General features: G+C 43.1%; 1 protein-coding gene across 9 annotated transcripts in view; it reads left to right on the top strand.

Annotated features, from left to right (window-relative positions):
* The window catches only part of LRRC28 (leucine rich repeat containing 28), a 142,011-nt gene that overhangs the window by 13,905 nt on the left and 113,601 nt on the right, over nucleotides 1-14,505 (top strand). For 4 of the 9 annotated variants that reach the window (XR_010921281.1, XR_010921280.1, XR_010921282.1 and 1 more), the window contains exons 1-2: nucleotides 3,480-3,548; nucleotides 7,529-7,756. Coding sequence is in view for 6 of the 9 variants with exons in the window: in XM_067555612.1 (XP_067411713.1) it covers nucleotides 3,528-3,548; nucleotides 7,529-7,756 (249 nt within the window). In the remaining 3 variants the exon portion in view is untranslated. Of the gene's footprint in view, nucleotides 1-1,501; nucleotides 1,618-3,472; nucleotides 3,549-7,528; nucleotides 7,757-14,505 lie in introns of those variants that run through there. The other 5 variants (XM_067555610.1, XM_067555611.1, XM_067555608.1 and 2 more) reach the window with 4 other exon arrangements.

The raw sequence follows: 14,505 nt of genomic DNA, 5'->3' as shown, positions 1-14,505 counted from the left end.
GAATTATGCCAATTTACACCAGGGACAGAATTTAGCCCTAAGTCAAGTAATAGACTAGTTGGTGGAGCTCCACTCTCCAGGCCAGTGGTGACTGGAGAACATATAGGTTTTCTCCCGCAAAGTTGTTGCACTTCAATGCAAGTGTAATTGGTATGTGTGGCCACAAATAAGGTTACGTGCTAAGAAACATAATATTCTGCTCCAAGTAGACGTAAGTCTCAAGCCCCCTCAGAAGAGCACAAGGGTGCAGGGTGTACGCAGGGAGATGATGATGTACTTAGCAGTAAACTCCCCTCTTAGCCAGCCTCTTGTTATTAGTCAGGAGCAACTTAGCAGTTATAAAGCAGCACTTTCCTTAATGCAGGATCAGGTTCCAAGCATTCCCTGTCCCGCTCATCACAGTTTAACCTTGTGATTATAAAAGCAACATGTCATATTTGTGGTATGCAGGATCAAGCCTTAAGAGATCAGCTGTCAAATGCAAATGTATGAGCACTGCACAGAGAGTCTGGTGACAAACTGAAAAGACCGTGATAGTAACAAGCAAGAAAAAATTGCTCATCTCATCCTTCAGCAGTGTTGCTACTGTAACCAAAACAACAGATGGAATTGGCTTCAGTGTGAAAGATCATGGAGGCTGCGGGGCCCTTTAGCCAATGAATTCACACTCCTGAGTCACTGCTTTGGCAGGGCTTCAAGTGCAGAGGTAACTTCAGCATAAACCTATGACTGAATGCTTAGGGGAGACTATGAAGGCTCATCTACAGGGATTGGAACACCATATCATTTAAAAAGGGGTAGATGGTGGTTCCGTGATATAGCTATAGGATGTGAGAGAATTTCAAATCCCAGTTTGGTCCTGTTTTGGCAAGGAACGGGTGGGACAGGTCACATCATTCCATAGCAACACCCCTGCTCATTAAAAAGCAGTCTCTGTCCTGAAAATCTGAACTTCAAGACGAAAGAAACGCATGAGGCACGATTTTATGAGGTTTATGGCTGATTCCCCGCTGCTCCTAAACCTCCCCCTTATTCTCGCCTAACATCTGGGGAGGGTAGCAACAGACGCGGGTCTCGAGGAGCGGTAGGAGGGCGGCGAAGGCAGCAGGTAGCCCCGTAGTACATCTCAAGGCGGGCGGCCCAGGAGTGTGGGCAAGAAGGCACAGAGAACTGCGAGAGGCAGATACTAACAGACGGGGCCCCCAGGCTGGCCTGGTTAGTGGGCCCGGGACGGGGCGGGGGGGCCCAGCCCCGGGGGGGGAGGGGGGCAGGTCTCCTTGAGGCCGGGGAGCGACGCCCCGAAGCTGCGCTGAGCTGCCCAGTCAAGGCCCCGAAGCCGGGGGCCGGGACGCCGAACCCACGTCCGGCGGCAGCACCGCGCGGCCATTTTGCCAAGCCTCGGCCTGGCGGAGGGAGGCGGGGCTCCAGCCCCCTGGGGGCGGGGTCACGAAGGCAGAAGTGGGAGGAGTCTCCGGAGTCGGATCCGCCCCCGCCTCAGGTCTCGTGAGAGTCGCTCTGAGCGCTCGCGAGATTCCGAATTCCTGCCCCACCCCCTCCCCCTCGGCGACGGCGCTGAGCGGAGGGAGGCCGCACGGCGCCAGGCCTGAGGGAGCGCAGGTGAGTGACCCGCCCCTCGCCGCGAAGACGACGCCGCCCCCCGCTCCTTCCCCCGCACCGACGGTGCGGATAGGCAGTTCTCCCCTCCCCCCGCCGTTTGAGAGCCCTTGGCTGCAGCAGCCCGCCTCCCCCGGGCCTCTCTGCTCCGCCGCTTCCGTCGTTACTAACGTGCTGTGACTCCTCCTGGCTCCACAGCGATGGGCACGGAGTAACCGAGACCATCCCGCCCGGCCAGACAGCGCTTCCCCTCACATGACCCATTCACCCCCCCCCCCCGCCTCCCTTCGCGGCACTGCGCAACCCCCCCCCCCCCCCCCCCCCCCCCCCCCGCAGCCATACAGCCCCTCACCCTCTCTTCCCCCTCACTCTGCCACACAGCGCCTCCCAGCCCCCATGAACCCTTTCATCCGCCCCGCCCCGCCCCGCCAAATAGCACCTCCTCCCACCCGCCCATAGACCATTCATCCCTTCCACCCGGCCATACAGCACTTCTCACCCCCTCATGCACCCATTCATCCTCCCCCCAGCCATATAGCCCCTTCCTTCCCTCACACTGCCGTGCAGCACCGCATGCCCCTTCCTGCAACCATTCATGTGCCCAACCAGCCATGCAGCATGTCCCATCACCTCACCCGTCATCTCCCATAGCCTCATACACCCATTCATCCCACCACCCAGTGCCTCCCACCCTCCATGCACCCTTCGTCCCCTCACCCAGTCAGCCTCACCTCCCGATTCCCCCTATTATACACCCCATTCATCTTATAGCATTTCACAAATCTACCATCACACACCGATTCTTCCCTGCTACCAACCATAGCATCTCCTATCCCTCAGCCCAGCAACTGAATACCTCTCACTCCCTCTACCATACATCTGTTCGTTTCCTCACCCACCAGTATACCCAGCCTCCCAATCTCTCCCCTCCATCCATTCATCTTTCCAATCTCCCAGTGATACAGCTGTTCCTGGTTGGTTCCTCTCATAATACATCCATGCACCCACTACCCACACTCTGTGATACAGCAGCTTTCAGTTCCCTATTCAATCATTCTCCCCCTTACCCAGTGATGTAGCAGTTCCTGGTTTCCCTGAGCCCCCCTTGCAACCTCTATGTATGTCTGGAATAGCCACCCCTTTCTTATTTCTCAGACTTGAGGCCTGTGCTCACATGCCTTCAGTTACTGAACTCAGTCTCAGTGCTTTGTTCATCACTAAACACTCTTCTTTCAGTCAGGCTGCTGGGAGTGGGAAAGTGTATGCACTTGAACTTGTAAGCAGGAACCCAAACACAGTGGGTCACACTCGTCTCTGGCATAAGTACACAAAATGCACATTGAACTCATTGTGTAGGAATTTTCCACAATTTCAGCTTTCGGTGCAGAACATCGAAATGGCATGTTGCAAAAGATTTTAGGTTGTTTTTAGATGCTTTTGTGTCTTTGCTGCTTGTAAATAAGAAATCCACATTACAGGTCAATTCATGCTTTCAGAAATGTACAGAAGAAAAATGGAATCTACAGCCTGAAATAAATAACCCTAACCTTTTTGTTCTGCATCAGACATGACTACTTTTGCTAGTGAACTTTCTATGGTCATGTCTTGTTACATGGAACATGATATAATAATACTCATAAATATTCTCTCACCACATCATATGAGATTTTTTTTAATGTTCTTTTTTAAAATAATTTAATGTTGATGAGACATATTTGGTTTAAAGTCCTGGAGAATGAAGTTCTCTATCCACTGAACAAGTACAAGCTGGGCGTTAGCAACGTAAGCTTCCGATACATATTGCCCTACTGACCATCTCGAGGGGTGGAAGCAGTTGTCTCTTTCCACTTGTATAAGACTGCCCTCAATGGTCTGTTTCTAATGTGGATGCTGGTTCATTTGGAATTGGACTGATGCTGTCGCACTTCCTACAGGTAACTGATCAGCCATGGAATGGTTATGACTCTTTCAAAACTGAACTGAACATAACTCAGACTGCTGATTTGGAGTTGAAGGGCACTGAAGTTCATGTTGGATGTTATATCTGAGCTGTGGTTAGCATTTCTGAATGGCCTACAAAGGAAGATAGGGACTGTTTGTGAAAACCTGTTTTGGAGCTCAAGAGCATTACTGAAACTGATATGGTAGTTTGATCTATACAAGCAGTCCACTTCTTAGTTTTATCTGAGATGTAAGGTTGTATTTACAACAATTACCATTCAGTAGATAAGGTTCACATTGATTTCTAGGTAGCTGGTCATCTTTCAGGACTACTTGTGGTTAAAAATACCTCCATCAAGAAAAAGTTGAGAGAGAAAACAGAAACTATTGTTGGTATAGACAGGGGCTATTAGCCCCCTGGTCTGTTCTTTTATTATGGATGTGAATTTGTCTGCGTAAGTCCCTGGCACACTGGCAAAGTAGACCATTGAATAGGACTATCTATGCTAGGCTCTTAATTAATATACTTGATGCGTATTGTGTTTTTTTGTTTTGTTTTTTAATTCTTATTTATAGCAAAAACAACGAGAGTCCTGTAGCACCTTAAAGACTAACAAATTTCTGTGGGCATAAGCTTTCGTGGGCTGCAACCCACTTCGTCAGATGCATGAAATGGAAATCACAGATATATAATACATAATATATACATCCAAGGGTAAGAAACATAACAATAGGGAGGGCAAGTGCTAACAAAGTCAATTCAGTTAGGGTAGATGAGGCCTATTCACAACCGTTGGTTAGAAGGGAGAATATGTGAACAATGACAATTACTTTTTGGAATGAGATAACCATTCCAAGTCCCTATGTAGACCCAGTTTGTTTGTGTCAAGTTTGCATATGAATTCCAGCTCTGCAGTTTCTTGCTGAAGTCTGTTTTTGAAGTTTTTTTTGTTGAAGTATGGCAACTTTCAAGTCAGCTACAGTGTCCCCTGGGAGATTGAAGTGCTCTCCTACTGGCTTATGGATGTTACCATTTTTTATGTCTGATTTGTGTCCATTTATTCTTTTGCGTAGTGACAGTCCGGTTTGGCCAATGCACATGGCAGAGGGGCATTGCTGGCACATGATGGCATATATTACATTAGTAGATGTACAGGTGAACTCCTGATGGTGTGGCTGATGCAGTTAGGACCTGTGATGGTGTCACTAGAGTCGATGTGCGGGCAAAGTTGGCAACGGGGTTTGTTGCAGGGATAGGTTCCTGGGTTAGTGTTCTTGTTGTATGGTGTATGGTTGCTGGTGAGTATTTGCTTCAGTTTGGGGGGCTGTCTGTAAGCAAAGATAGGCCTGCCTCCCACGGCTTGAGCAAGTGAGGGATCATCTTCTAGGATAGTTGTAGATCCTTAATGATGTGTTGAAGAGATTTTAGCTGGGGGATGTAGGTGATGGCCAGTGGTGTTCTGTTGTTTTCTTTGTTGGGTCTATCCTGTAGTAGGTGATTTCTGGGTACCCTTCTGGCTCTGTCAATTTGTTTCTTCATCTTCCCAGGTGGGTACTGTAGTTTTTAAGAATGGAGATCCTGTAGGTGTTTGTCTCTGTCTGAGGGATCGGAGCAAATCCGGTTGTATCTTAGGGTTTGGCTGTAGATAGTGGATCGTGTAATGTGTCCAGGGTGGAAGCTGGAGGCATGAAGGTATGTATTGTGGTCAGTTGGTTTTCGGTATAGGGTGGTATTAATGTGACCGTCCCTTATTTGTATTGTAGTGTCCAGGAAGTGGATTTCTTGTGTGGACTGGTCCAGGCTGAGTTTGATGGTGGGGTTGAAATTATTGTAATCCCAGTGGAATTCTTCGAGGGACGCTTTCCTGTGGGTCCAAATGATGACAATATCATCAATGTAGCATAGGTAAAGAAGAGGTGCTTGGGGACGAGTTTCGAGAAAGCGATGTTCTAGGTCAGCCATAAAAATGTTGGCAGACTGGGGGGTGCCCATAGCTGTGCCACTGACTTAAAGGTATAGATTGTCTCCAAATCTGAACTAGTTGTGGGTCAGGAAAAAGTCACGAAGTTTAGCTACCAGGTGTGCCATATCATCATCAGGGAAAATGTTCCTGATGGCGTGTAGTCCATCTTTGTGTGGAATGTTGGTGTAGAGAGCTTCTACATCCATAGTGGCTAGGATGGTGTTCTCTGAGAGATCACCGATGGATTGTAGTTTTCTCAGGAAGTCAGTGGTATCACCAGTGCTAGTCAAGATAGCATCCCAATGTAGAAGGAAGTGTAAACAGAATTCTATTAGTTAGCAGTATCTACACAGCAGGAGTAAAATGAAGTCTGTGGGTGTTCAGGAGTAGACTGATTTTTAGTTTTGTTACCTTAGCACTTTCATTTTCTAGCTTTTTTCAAACCTGCAGGTCCAGTTTTTTAAATATTTTCTCACAGATCAAGTTTTTTAAACCTTTTATCATTTTTGTTGTTCTCTGACTCTCCCATTTCTCCACATCTTTTCTGAATTGTGACACCCAGAATTGGACACAGTACTCCAACTGAGACCACCAGTGCCGACCAGAGTGGGACAGTTATCTCCTATGCCTTACATACAACACTCCTGTTAATACACCTCAGAATGATATTAGTCTTTTTAAACTGCATCACGTTGTTGACTCGTTTTCAAATTGTGATCTACTATAACCCTCAGATCCTTTTCAACGGTATTATCACCTACCCAGTTACTCCCCATTTTGTAGTTAGGCATGTGATTTTTCCTTCCTAACTGAAGTACTTTTCACTCCTACTCCCTTACACTATTCATCTCCCCACCAGGCCATACAGCCCCATCCCTTCCCACCCTCCCCCGAGACCCATTTATCCCCACACCTGGCCATATAATGCCTCCTACCCCTCCTACACCCAGTCATCCCCTTTTGTAAGTGTACTCTCCACTCCATTATCCAAATCATTAATGAAAATATTGAATGGTACCAGACCCAGAACTGACCTCTGTGGAACCCCATTAGATATGCCTTTCCAATTTGACAGCAAACCATTGATAAACTACTCTTTGAGTACAATCTTTCAACCAGTTGTGCCACCTACCTTGTAATTATTTCATCTAGACCACATTTCTCTAGTTTGCTTATGAGAATGTCATGTGGGACATGTGGGACTGTCTACATAGTAAAGAAAAACCTGCGGCTGGCCTATGCCTGCCATCTTGGGCTTGTGGGGCCTGAGCTGCGGGACTGTTTAATTGCAGTGTAGACTTCTGGGCTCGGGGTGGAGCCTGGGCTCAGAGACCCTCACACCTCACAGGGTCTTACAGCCCAGACTCCAGCCTGAGCCTGGAAGTCCTACACAGCAATGAAACAATCCATGAGCCCTATTTAGTTGACATAGGCCAGCCACAGGTGTCTAGTTGCTGTGTAGCCATAACCTGTGTCAAAAGCCTTACTAAAATCCAGTTATATCATGTCTACTTCTTCCTCACATCCATTAGGCCAGTAACTCTGTCAATGAGGGAAATTAGGTTGGTTTGGCATGGTTTGTACTTGACGAATCCATGATGGTTATTTCTTTTAACTCTGTTATCCCCTCAGTGCTTTCAAGTTGATTGTTTAATAATTTGTTCCAGTATCTTACCAGATCTCAAAGTTAGGCTTACAGGTCTATAATTCCTCAGGTCCTCTTTGTTTCCCTTTTTAAAAATAGGTAGTATATTTGCCCTTCTCCAGTCCTCTGGGACCTCAGCCATCCTCTGTGAGCTCTTGAAGATAAGTGCTAATGATTTCTTCCTTAAGTATCATAGGATGAATGTCATCAGGCCCTGCCAAATTGAATACATATAACTTACCTAAATAGTCTTCAACCTGTTCTTTCCCTATTTTGGCTTGTGTTCCTTCCTCCAGATTGTTAATGTTAATTGTGTTGAGTATCTCCTTGTGACAATGGTTTCCTTTTCTTGCTTTCTCTTTAGAAATGGATGTGTATTCAGAAGACATGGTTCTCTAATGTGGTGCCTAGAACAAGCTCAATCATGGCATCAGAACTTTGTAAAACAATCTCTGAGGCAAAGCTGGAAAGACACAAGAACTTGTTCTTAAATTATCGAAATCTGCACCATTTTCCTTTGGAATTATTGAAAGATGAGGGTCTGCAGTACCTGGAGAGACTCTATATGAAAAGAAACTCCTTGACCACCCTGGTATGATAAGTTGTTTGTTGTACTTCTTATTGCCTGTATGTTTATAATAGTTGATAAATACTGATTTGAAAAATGACAAAGTGCATTTTTGTAACCTGTTACTGGTCTTTAAGAAAGCCTGATCCTGAATGGAGCTGAACACCCCTCAGGACCTGGCTCCATTGTGAGGATTTAAACACCACATTATGTTATATGTTGTTAATGCAAATATCCAATGGATAAGATTTTTGGTGGGCTTCAGGTCTCAGCATATGTGCAGTGTGCCCAGCCATTTGGTAGCATCGTCATCAACCAGATGAAGCGCTGGTAGCCCACCATGAAGTAAGTCAGCGGCCACTTGTCAAGGATGTGCAATTTAATCCAAAGTTGACTGCATCTGTATCATGGGTTGTTAGAGAAACCCCATTTGAAGAGATTGGCCTCACAATTGCTATGTGCTGTTTGAAACCAGTTCAGGGGTGACCACAGATACCTTGGCAGGTAAAAACCTGATGGGCAGATGGTTGGATCGGTGACGAGAGATTCTTTAACAACTGTCGTCGCTGACCACTTGTTGTGCCAAGCAGATTCCACTGTCATCCTGTGGTGGCATAAGTAACCATAAAGGATGTTTAGAAGACAGGCGAACTGGTGGGTAGTTGAAAAGGTCTGAGTACAGGTGCAAGTCGTTGTTCTAATTGATCTTGGCCTGGAGCATGATGAAGGCCCCCTCGCAGTGAATATAGGGCAGTACTATGTTAAGTATTGGCAGCAATGGCAACAGAGTTGCACAAAAATCCCCAGTAACAATGCGTATAGCTTTGTTAAACTGTACATCAACCATCCTCATGTGAGATGAGCAACCAGACAAAAGCACAGTACTCTGCTGTTGAAAAACAGAAGGCAAGGGCTGATGATCTAAGCGTCTGGGTGCTCGCATCCTAGGTTGAGCCGGCCATATTTCTGAGCAAGTTGTTCCGAGTGCTATCTTTTGCTGCTGTCTTCTGCAAGTGGTTGTGGTATATCAGTGACCTATCCAATGTCACACTGAGGTAAACCGGGTTTGGGGTCGTGATGCAGGAGTTGGCCGTTTAAGAAAATATTTAACTTGTGGCTTGCCCTTGCATTATGTAGATGAAATATGCTAGAACCGTCTTGGAAAAGCTTGGCTGCCAGTGCCATCGACCACAGTAGTCTGCTGTGAGCTTTATACCGTCATTCGGAACCTTGTCAATTTCTGAGAAGGACTGAGCTTAATAACTGCAGCAGATGTCATCAGCATAGATAAACTTGCACGAGAGTGTTACTGGCAAGTCATTAATGTACACATTGTACAGTATCTGTGAAAGAAGTGAACCTTGAGGAAGACCGTTAATCTGATACTCCCAGGAACTGCAATGTTCAGCAAGGTGTACTCTGAACCGCCTATTTTGGAGGAAGAGCTCTACTATTTCAACCATCCAACGCAGGGCAACTGGAGAGTTTACACAGAAGGCCTCTGTGCCAAACCATCATAAGTGGTAGTTAAATCCAGGAAGACAGCTCTTGTCTTTAGATTTTGTTGAAAACCATTTTCGATAAAGATGGTCAAGGCCAAGCCTTGATAACAGGTGCTATGTCCTTTCCTGAACCCTAGCTACTCAACCTGTAAGACATAGTCCAACACCTTGAAACATACTGATAGCAAGGATATTGGGTGGTAAGTCGCCATGTTGTAGGGGCCCTTCCCCAGTTTGAGAATGGCAGTAATCTTTGTTTGATGCCAAGTGCATGGTAGCTTCTTCTCATTAATGACCCATATATAGAAATAGTGAGCCACTCTGACGCCTTGGTCCAAGGTGCTTTAGGAATTCGGGCAAGATGTTATCATACCTTGCTGTTGTGCCTGATTTGATGGAGTTAAGGGCCTGTTCTAGTTCGGTCAAGGAGCTAAATAAAGCTTCAGGTCAATTTAGTTAAACCTCCCAGTTGAATGCATAGACTACTGAGTGAATTTTTATGTCCTATATTATATTCACCCTCTTGTGCTCTGTTTACCACTGAGCTTCAGTTTGATTTTTTCAGACTTATAGATTCTGCCTATGAGTTTTAACGCTCCAGCCTTCCTATTTATTGTTTGGTAAAACTCGAAGGAGAGGTGTCGCACATTACAGTCTGATCTACTTCTCTTCTTCAGCTAGACAGTATTTATTATGCTATGTGTCTCATTGAAAAGGCAGTAAGTATCAGTCTGAGGCTGTGATTCTGAGCTGGCCTTTGGGGCTGACGAAACCTGTGGCTATAGTCTACCATGTATCCAAGGAATTTAGAATGTCTAGGCTAATCTGAGCTTTCATTTTAAAAAAAACAAACACAAAACACAATCCAATAAGGTTCTAGCCCTTCTCCTTGCAAATCATTGTGATCCAATATTGACAGTCATTCAGTATGATCTGATCTTTTTCCTGCAGAATATGCGTTATTGCTTCCTGTGTACAAGCAGGACTGGACTTTGGGGTCTAACATAGCCAAAGTTGCCTTAATTTTATAGAGAACTCTAAATGTTGTATGAGGGTATGCTGCCTAGATTTCTGTTGATAGCACTAGGTTTCCACAGGCTACTTACCAGTTGGCTTTGTGAGCCAAGCAGACTCTTATGTTGAACAGCCATTGTGACATGAATAGTGTCAGAGACTGCTTGGTGTAGTAGACTAAACCTGGGACTGAAAGTTAATAGCTCTGAGTTCCCAGGTTTGATACAGAAAATCATTCAATCTTTCTGTCTTAGTTTCCTCATTTGTAAGGTGGAGATATTTTATAATATACACACAAGGGCGTTGAAATGGTTAACTAGTTAAAATTCACCAGATTGTGCGCACAATCCTTCAGTGGCTCTGATTCTACTAGCAATCTCCAGTTTAATTGAACAATTTTTAAAATGTCGTCAACTCTGCATAGACCCCCTCAGCAAAGACTCCACTTCTCCTGCATCAGGAGGTTGTAGGCACCTGAAGATTACCTTTCCTCACACACACACACTCATGTTTTAAGTTTGGGTATTTCACTGAGAGTCATCTTCGTAATCCTACATAAAATCCTGAGGCCAGTCCTGTGCATAATAGTGTGATAACAATGTGCAGGACTCATTTGCATTTCGTGGGATGCAGAGAATTGTTTTGCAGGCTCACCAAATAATACTAAAGATAACTCTGCTCTGACTTTTCTTTGTGATACTCATTATTTTGAGGTTAGTGCTCACAAAGTTTACACTTTGCAAAAATGCAATAGTAACATAAAATAATTTGCATAATAACTTTACAATGTTTTCAAGCTTTAAACATTTATCTAAAAAAAGTTATATGCAGAAATTATCAGCAAAGACTTCTTGCCGAATTTATATCCTAATTTCCTACTCTCTCAACATCTATTGATACTACTAGCTTGTTATATCAGAAATGTGACCCCTTTACTTGTGAATTAGCCTTTTGTTTAAGTTATGCATTGGTTTAGTTTTTGGTGGTTACTTATAATTTAAACCAAGAAAGATATTGTTTGAGAAAGATGGTGCCTTTTTCTCTTTCCCCATTAACTTTCTCCTTTTGGTTTAAACAAAATTTGATTTAGTAATTTTTGGTTCCTGTGTCTTACTCTGTTTCTAAAATTATTTCAACCAAGATATCTTCGGTATAAAACTCTGATGTAAAATACTGACTTCTTAATCATGAATATATTCTATTTGAATAAACTCTATTCTATTTAAATTATAAGGAAGTGTATGGTCTATTGCGAGCTGGGTTTCAGGACCCCTGGGTCTTAATACCAACTCTTCCACCAACTCATTATGTGAGTGCTGGTTCATCATTTAGCCTTTCTGTACTGAAGTTTTCCCATCTGTAGAATGTAGGTAATACTTGTCTACCTCATTGAGTGTTTGGAAGCTTAATTTGTGTAAAGTACAGCGAGATCCGTGCATAGAAAGCCATATAAAAATGCAGCTCTTAATAGTTTACGAACAGTAGTACTACACGTACACAAATGTGAACAACCTCTGGTGCAGCCCAGACAAATCTAACTGTCCCTCTTGTCAGAAGAGAAGGGCTTTTATTTGGACTACTTTAGGTAGTGATAGAATTAATGACTTGTCTGTCATTTGTCTACACTTGTCAGTAGTCACCACACATGAAATTGCTTTCAAGTTTAAAATATATAACCCTGTATTGATAACTTTATATAGAAATGGGAATAAAAGTCATACGTACATTCTAGCATGGCCACATCTTAGTTTCTCACTTAAATCCAGTGATCTAGTGTTTCCATTATAAAACCTTAAAAATGTTTATAAAGTTAGATGTAAAAAGTTCACTTAATGCTGAAATGTGGCATAAGATTTTATCCCACAAGAATACTTTTTACCTCTAAAAATGTGTAGTTCTTTTTTGTTAGTGTTGCAAAAAAGTATGCATTCGTGAGTAACACAGTGAATAACAATTACTCCCAAACAGGCTGTTATAATGGGGAGGTGGAAGGTGAGGTTCAAATGTGGGATTAAGTGAGTTATGGCATCCTTCATGAGAGCTTCTTGACTTGCATTTAAATTCATATCTTTAACTTTGTATGATCAAAGTGTTTGGATAAGAGATTAGTTATAAAATACTTAGGCTGACCTTCAGAGCCTTTCAAAAACAGAGAATGAACTGTCTTCATGAGTGACTGACTCCTTTAGTCTACTGGTCACCAACTAAGGTCGATTGTATCTTCAGTGCTGAAATGTTATTTTTGTGTGGTCTCTTTTAGTTACTGTAGACCTTTCTTGTGACACACACTTCCTGTTGACATTGCTGATTTCCATTTTCCTAATTATTAATTTAAATTGTATTGATGTCACGGTCTTTTAGCTGATTTTTACTGAGGCAGTTGTGCAGAATCTCTTAACTTCTAATCTTAATGTCACTTTAAAGTGCTGTGATAAATTTAAGTTTGTTTGAAGAGGGTGGAGTAATACCCCATCATTGAGTATATGAGCAATAAGATGTGCAGGATTTCTGCTGTGAGCTTTTAAAACTCAAATTCATTACCTCATTCCTGTGTTTTACCCTCTGTTATCACACACATTTTGTTTTTTAAGTTATTTCACATTGCAGGGGAAAGGCAACAAGGGATTTTTTGGGAGACAGGGGGAAGGTTAAGGGAAAACACTTCTGGTGTGTCTATTTTAATCTATCTGTTAGACTGATAATGAATTCTTCCCCTAACTATTTAACACTGATCTATAATTAGGTTAGATTAAGACTTTTTTTCAGATGAATTTCAAGCAAAAATGTTTGCTGGGCTTTTAAGGGTAGAGCTAGTTTCTGCATTTCTTTGGTAACACTGAAAACAAATATAAAAGGAAAAGAACTTCATGCATAAACCTTTCTGTGGTGTATTAGAGAACAGCATGTATGTTATGCTGACAATAAATGTATTATAATACAAACTTTCCAGCAGGTGGCAGCCATTGCTTAGCTATCTTCTGCTTTCTTCTGAGGCTTGAATGACACTTTCATTTAGTAAATTGACTCATTTATGGAGGTGCTGGTTGCTGCTCCATAGTTAAGACTGAGTTGAAGCTGGCACTTAAATCAGGGATGTTCAGTGTCTTTGTTATGTATGAGAAATATGCATAACTTGCCTATGTTATACACTTTTCAAATTGTGGAGAAATATGTTAATCAAAAAGTTCATTTTGAGAAGGAATATTGTATAATTTAGATGAAAAATGAACATGAAAACTGTTAAAACTCAAGTGAAATGGATTATGCTGTCAAACTGTATGCTGTTAAATGTTCTTTATTAAAACTTATTTCCAGTTCTGCATGTTTAAACTCTGCATTCCATATAATTAAATCTGGAATTTTAAAGTCAAAATTCAGTCACTACATTTAAAATTGATTTCCTAAGCAATAAAATCTTCTTAACCTTGAATAAGGGTTTTCAATGTGGCTTCCAGCGTAACATATTCCATCCCCTCTAAAATTCCCATTAGTTGCCCTTTCCATGAAAACCTAGGGACCTGTCTTAATTGGCAAAAAGGGTTTTTCAAACATGTTACCTCAGTTGGGTTAGCTTAACATGACTGAAAAACCCTGTTAAGCTTCAGGCTAACATGTTTCCCCACTAGGCTAAAATACACTCAATTAACACAGCCTCAAACACAATTCTGACGTCTGATTCAGCTCATTTGCACAACCCAAGCAATTCAAAACAGCCAATTTCTGGCCATACTGGCCAGCTGAGATTTTCCCTGTTATGAGAAGCTGGCATAAAACCATCAGTAATCTCCTACACCAATTTCCCTTCCCTCTGGGGCATAGGAAATGTGTCAGGGGAGGGAAGAGGGTATTGCTCTGCTGGTTTACAAGGGTCCACATGCAACCCAAGGGCAATAAACTACTCGTATGAGTTAGAGCAACTTCTGTTCAGACTAGCTCAGACTCAGAGAGTCGTTGCCATATACCTCACTGCCCTTTGCTCTCTTGTGCAGGAGAAAATCTAACCTGCTGTGTCTTAAAATTATTAAAATAGCTGTATTGATGTCAGTGTGTTGACTGCAGTAATGTTTGCTGACACTTAAAAATGCTTTCCAGAAATAGGCATGCGCACCCAGGGGTGACTCAGAATACAGGAAATGATGTACATAAAGAAATCTGATTGATGGGTTTGATATTTCTGGTACAGTGATGGTTGACTAAACTGTAAAGGATGCTGGTCTTGTTCTGCTACTCAGCAGTATTACAAAGAAGATACATGTT

Source organism: Emydura macquarii, unplaced genomic scaffold, assembly GCF_026122565.2.
Source record: "Emydura macquarii macquarii isolate MOO-44397 ecotype Brisbane River unplaced genomic scaffold, CSIRO-AGI_Emac_v2 contig_1644, whole genome shotgun sequence".
Classification (NCBI taxonomy): Eukaryota; Metazoa; Chordata; order Testudines; family Chelidae; genus Emydura; species Emydura macquarii.
Note: the sequence above shows the minus strand (reverse complement) of the source record. Positions and strands in the feature narration are given on the sequence as shown.